General features: G+C 49.8%; 1 protein-coding gene across 1 annotated transcript in view; it reads right to left on the reverse strand.

Moving 5' to 3' along the window:
* Positions 1-516: 516 nt before the first annotated feature.
* Positions 517-6,715, reverse strand: part of LOC112107236 (homeobox protein EMX1) — a 22,680-nt gene continuing 16,481 nt past the window's right edge. Inside the window, exon 3 of the mRNA XM_026659556.1 lies at positions 517-684. Coding sequence (XP_026515341.1) covers positions 517-684 — 168 coding nt within the window. The remainder of the gene's footprint in view (positions 685-6,715) is intronic.

The raw sequence follows: 6,715 nt of genomic DNA on the forward strand, positions 1-6,715 counted from the left end.
GATGCGTTGAGCCCATTTTGCTTTTATTACCATACAGTAACGCACACTACAGCTGTTAACTACCTACGACAGGGAACACACGCACAAAATAAAATAATAAATTAAAATAAAAATTGTGTAAAAAAAGAAAAGGATTGTGTACATTGAGTTTCTCGGTTGACATTTTTATTTGATCTTGTGGCTGACCGACAGCTTCAGGCTGTGAGGACGGGCAGCTCGGTTCAGTTCTCAGGAGCGCAGGGTGGCTGCGGGGGTGTTTCCTCTGTTATCTGGGAGCTTTCATTTCCAAAGCGCCGCTGAAGGCCACCCAGTGGGCAGAACTGAGTGCCGAGGGAGGAACTGGTCCGTAGGCCTCTCGTTTGGCCCACGCACCGCGGAGGAAACTCAGCTGTTGGTGGCGGTTGCTTTGTCTTTGTGAAATCTCTCCGGTTTTTGTTTTGTGTTGTTTGCCCCGTATTTTCCCCTCCTCCCCCTTGTTCCTCTCATTGGTTTATTTGCCAGCAGCCTGCCCCCTTTCTAGTCATTAGACGTGACATCAATGTCTTCCCCGTTGGACTGTTTGGTGGCAATCCGCCATCTATTGATGTGATGGGAACCTTTCTTCTTCTGGTCTGATTCGGGGCCTTCCTCTTCCAGCTTCTGCCTCTTGTATTTCGTCCTTCTGTTTTGGAACCACACTTTCACCTGGGCGAGACAGAAAGAGGAGGGGGAGTCACGCATCGAGAGGGGCCCTCTAGTTTTTCCTATGCGGGGGACCACTTTGTAAGAAAGAACCCCGCTCCTTCCCCAACTCCCCAACCCACCGCAGCCTGACTTGCCAGATAGTCCAGGACTTGGTCTTCCCTGGCACATTTTACGTCAAGTGTATTGACTGTAATATATATGTATGATATATGTATATGCTTTGAGCAGGGGGTTGGACTAGACGACCTCCTGAGGTGTCTTCCAACCCTAATCTTCTATGATTCTATGATATGTACTGTAGTGCAGTGTAGTGTAGTGATTGTAACATACAGGTATGGTTGTGTATTGCATTGCTGTGTAGCGTAATGAATGTGTAGTGTAGTGCAGTGATTTTGTTTGTGTGGTGCAGTGACTGATTGTAATGTAGATGTATTATAGGATAGTGTAGTGTAGCACAGTGATTGTAATCTATATGTATTGTAATGTAGTGACTGTCATGTATGTGTAGTGAAGTGACTGATTGTAATGTAGATGTATTGTAGTATCACGTAATAATTGTAATGTATTTTTACGTTGATGTAGCAAGCTAATCAAGGTCAACCCTCTATCCCACACCGGGCGTTTACCTTGACTAGCTACAGCTATATAAAAACTACAACGCCTTGTCTCTACTAGGATTTGACATGGAGATAGCCATCGGGATGCAAAAAACACACCTTTTGTGCAGTGAAGCCGTAGCCTATAGCTTATCCAATGCGGATCTCTAGGTGAAACGACAAACATTTGTAGCCTGACAAACATCTGGAATGTCCACACTGGCCTTTTCAAACATGTTAACTACCTTGAGATAACTGGCAATGAATTACAGGAGGTTAAAAACGCAAGGGGCTGGGCTACACTAGGAGCTTCCATCAGCATAGGTGCATGGCTCAGGGGGTGTGAAAAATCCACCCCCCAAGTGATGTAGTTAAGCCAACCTAACCCCCAGTGTAGACAGCACTAGGTCGCCAGAAGAATTTTTCCATCAACCTAGCTACCACCTCGGGTATAAGGGTTACCTACGTCAACGGGAGAACCCCTCCTGTCAGAGTTGGTCATGTCTACACTGAAGCACTACAGCAATGCCGCTGTAGCATTTCATGTGTAGACATACCCTCTGTTTGTGGGCCGCCAGGAAGGGCTGCGCGGGCTTCTGCTGGGTCATGGACTGAGAGTCACTGGCTGTTTTCATTTTCATTTCATTTATGCAGTGCCCAGTGGGCACCCGGAGTAGAATGAGAAGGGATGAAATACCAGAAGGGAGAGATTGGTCCTGGCTTATTTCTGGCCATACCCAAAGCCTACCGGATCTCCATCCCTGCTCTTCAGACCCAAGCTGGCGGGTGAGATTAGAAGCAGCTACACTTTGTAGGTGCTTATGTGAGCCTTCGGCAGCTCTCCTGTTGCTAGTTTCAGCTTCCACAGATTCAAATAGGGACAGCAAGGAAAGAGCTAAGAGGAACTGGGATGGCAACCCGGAGAAAGGTGCCCCAGTTTTGCTCAGCACAGAGCAGCCCAAGAGGTGACAAAGGGACAAGCATTGCTCAGCAGCTGTAAACTGCAAATTGTGTTGCTTGCGAACAAAATGTTTTAAAAAAAATTGTTTTTGACGTGAAAGCAGCGTCTGTGAAAGGTGTGAAATTGAAAGCCAGGGACAGCAAAGCCCTCTGTGTATCACCTTCAAACATTTATACGCTGGTGGGATAAGTATCTCCACCCTGCTCCCTGCTGGAGGAACCATCTGTAGGAGGCAAGAGGAAAGTGCCGGCCAAATGTCCCTTCATAACCTGGCTTCTCTGCTGAGGAAGAATGTCCCTCTAGCTAAAACCCTTCAATTGTGGTTCGCCAGACCTGGATTCTACTCTCAGTTCTGCCAAAGGCAAGTCACGTCAGTCGCTCCGTGCCTTAGTTTCCCCACATGCACAATGGGGATGATGCTACTTCCCTACCAGGTGAGGGGTGGGGCGGGCGTTTATCCGCTGTCCTGATTTTCACAGGAGCTGAGCACCCAGCAGCTCCCAGACCAGCTAGTCTTGATGAGGCGCTCAGATCCTCCGGGATGAGCCTCGCTAGCGATACCACCACTTGTAACATCGACCAGATAAAAAGACAAAGGCCAGCAGCCACCTAGGGCAGGATTCAAACCAGCGACTGCAAGGTGAAAGGGCCCCTGCAGCTGCGTGACAGAGTTACCAGGAGGGTGCTAGACGTATGGCTGTGATAGGAACGGCTCAGAGCTCCTGCAATGGCACTGCTCAATTTCTCCCTTGTCTTCGCCTTCCTGTGGCTCCTTCGGCTCTATATCTACATTGATCTCTAGTGTGACTCTGCAGCGGTGCCAGGGAACCCCACCAAGCGTTCTGGGGACACGCTTTGCACAGCAGCTGCTAGAGAGAATAAAGTTCCGTTGTGTCATGTAGGCGCAAAGGGTTTTGCCTAGAACAGTGGTTCTCAATCAGGGGTCTGGGGGCCTGCAAGCAGGTTTCGGGGGGTAGGGCAGCATTACACTCGCTGGGGCCCAGGGTAGAAAGCTGAAGCCCCACTGCATGGGGCTGAAGACTGGGGCCCTGAGCCCCACCACCTGGGGCTGAAGCCGAAGCCTGAGCAATGTAGTTTCACGGGGGCACCTGTGGCCTGGGGCCTTGGGCAACTGTCCTGCTTGCTGCCCCCTAACGCCGGCCCTGGCTTTTATACGCAGAAAACCTGTTGTGGTGGCACAGGTGGGCCATGGAGTTTTTATAGCATGTTGCGGGGGCCTCAGAAAGAAAAAGGGTTGAGAACCCCTGGCCTAGAACCCAGCAGAGCAGCTGGTACAAAGAGCGCAGGGTGTACAGCGGCTTGGAATAAACATTCACCGCACATTACAAGCCATCCTCCAACACCCATCCAATTAACAGTCAAAGGTTTAAGACTAAGCCCTGGTCCCAGTGAAGTCAATGGCAAAACTCCATCGATTTCCATTGGACCTGAGCGTGGCCCGTATAGGCGGAGAGGAGGGATGATCCTCTGGCTCTGCCTGGGAGATGGGAGACCTGACTCGTTTCCTGCTCTGCCACAGACTTCCTGCATGGCTGGATCACTTAGTCTCTCTGGCCCAGACTCTCGAAGGCATTTAGGCACCTAACGCCCATTGAGTAAATGAAGTTAGGAGCCCAAATACCTTCGTGGGCCTGGGCCTCCCTAAAATGGGGATCATCTCTGTCTCACATGCATGTTGTGAGGATAAATAAGCTCCTGACCCAGCTCCATGCTAGACAGAGCCAATTCCCTCCCATTTGCTTTCACGTTTCAAGGGCTGATTAAGATAAAGCTATAAAATCTGTGTCCCGGCAGTACCATTACTACACTGCTAGGCACTGCGGCGCCTAAGTCCCTTTGTCAAGCTAACCATGTGTGCCTCAGTTTCCCGATCCGTGCAATGGGGTAATAGCAACGCTCTACATCACTGGGGTGTTGGGAAGATAAGTGTATCAAAGATTGAGGTGCTCAGATACTATGGTGACGAGGCCACGTGAGTACCTACATCTTCTACGTCGATGCAGAGTTTATCTGAAGCTGTCTGAGGAGGTTCTGTGGGTGGATGTGACTGGAAGAAGGTGAGTGGGTGGCTCTACACGGGGCCTGGACCAGGGAGGGTGCTGAGGAGATGAGATGCCTGTGGCGCTGAGATGTGTGGGAACGCATTTGGGCGGCCTGATGTCCGGGGGGGATGAGGTGTGAGTTTAAGTTGGTGGGAACGTTGCCTTAACTTGGTGACTTCCTGGATTTTTAGTGAAATAATTTAGCAACCGTCATTGACAGTTAAAGGTTTTTGTGGGGGACTTTTCTGCTTTTCTTGGGCAGGGGGTGGGAGAGAGACATTTAGCGGTGCTGCTTATCAGAAGTTGAGAGAGACAGAGGGCGAAAACTGGGCAGGCCGGGCAGGCAGAGTGGCACACAAAGACAGATAAGAAGAGGGAGGCTGGTTAACTCAGGGAAAGCGGCCACATTTAACAACGGTGCTTAGAGCGCGCTTCCACTCCGGAATGTGACGCTGGACAAATTGTGTCTAGATCTAATGTGCTCCGTCTATAAGCACAAAGATGAGCTTTTTTAACAGCCGGGCCGTACACTTGCCCTGGGAATCAATCGGGGTCCTTCTGGCTCACACACTTCACCAGCAGTTATCGCAGGAGTACAGGGTGTCGCCTTTTTTCCAAACCCCCGTTATCCAAATCCCTTCTTTGTCCCCCATATCCCAAGCTGGGGGACAAGGAAGGGATTCGGATAACGTGGTGGTTCAGACACCAGAGCAGAAACCCCCCCCGGCCAGGACTGTGAGGAGGAGGGGGAGACGGAGCCCCTAGGGTGCCTCACTGCAGAATGGCAGAACGGCTCCTGCCCTCTCGATTATCCATACTCCCGATTAGCCACATAAAACCTTGTCATTTTCGGATATTGACCGAGCTGTTTGCTTCCTCATTAGGCACTATTTAATCTTCATCCTATTTATGTCCCCCATTGCTGGAGTATCTGAGCACTTCCCAAGTTTTAATATATTTATCCTTACAAGAGGTAGGGAAGTGTCATTTTACACATGGGGAACCAAGACACAGAGATGCTAAGTGACTTGCCCAAGGTCACACAGGAAGTCAGTGGCAGTGAATGCCGCTCTGCTAACACCTTATCCACAAGACCACTCCTCCTTTTCACCAAGGTGCATGTCTGCATGCCACCCCCTGCTCTCTGGAGCGTCATGCACCACTGCCTTTACCTTCTGCATAAAGAGTCTGAAGAGATGGAAAAAATGATCAAGGAACAAAATTTCGAGTGTCGGGATTTTCCAGCGTTAACCTATGTTACGGGGAGAGGTCTGAGAAGCTGCAAAGCAAACGGGTGAGTAACCGGCCTCAGAACAGAACTGCTGGCAGCGCAAAGCGTGTACCCAGCCTGAGTTCCTAGTGTGATCTCATCAGAGCGCATAGGCCTAGACTGAGTCAACACCTGGCTGAGGGGCCTCTGGGAAATAAACAACACCCAGCGTTCTGCTTTGATAGTGATTCAGTCGATGGCCTTATTCCCTCCCAGTATTACTGAGTCTAGGCCCCAGCAAGACACTAGGGGGCACTGTGCTGCTTCACTGTCCTGACCGCTCCTGGCCGTTAAGATGCCTACGGCACATTTCCACAGGAGCAATGGATGGGCCTGGCTGGATTCCCATTCGGGTAGTTACATTCTGCTTCTCTACTGCCGCATCGATTGGACACAATATTATTTACTTTCTGTCTTGAAGTACTATGCACCCTGGTTGGACAACGGCCATTGTCCACATCACAGCTGGCTGCATTTCAGTTGTGGGCAAAATAATCCCTGTCCATGGTTTATGCAGCCATTTAGAATCCTTCACCTTGAACTATAAGAACTGGTTATTTTATTAATACAGATGTTATGCAATACTGGTGGGTCCCAGGGAAATCAAAGCACGTGGAATCAGCTCATTTGCTTTCTTAGCTTTAGGGTATTTTTAAAACAATACTTATCGCTGCCTTTCATTCAACAGCTCCAAAGCACTTTACAAACTTCAGTCCAACCTCACAGACACAGAGGATCTTGGGAAGTATCATTATCCCCAATGTATAGACGGGGAAACTGAGGCACAGAGCTATTAACTCAATAGCTACGGTCATGCACAAATCAGAGCCCATCCTGACAGCCAAAGTGCTCTAAGCACTAGCGAGCACTTCTTTCTGAACTGTACGCCGCTTGGAGGAATCCATTCCAACATTGCAGGTGCCTAGGACCTGAAAGCCACGTTGCAAAGGTAAACCACCCCTCCCTCACACCATAGGAATTCCCAGGCTGGATCAGTCCTGTGATCCATCTAGCCCCGTCTGACAGTGGTCACAAGCCAGATGCTGCTGAAAAAGTGCAAGAACCCCACATAGGGTGACCAGGGAGCAACTGTGAAAAAATGGGACAGGGGGTGAGGGGTAATAGGCGCCTATATGAGAAA

The sequence above is a fragment of the Terrapene carolina genome, unplaced genomic scaffold (genome assembly GCF_002925995.2).
Source record: "Terrapene carolina triunguis isolate 2854851 unplaced genomic scaffold, T_m_triunguis-2.0 Scaffold633, whole genome shotgun sequence".
NCBI classification, from domain to species: domain Eukaryota; kingdom Metazoa; phylum Chordata; order Testudines; family Emydidae; genus Terrapene; species Terrapene triunguis.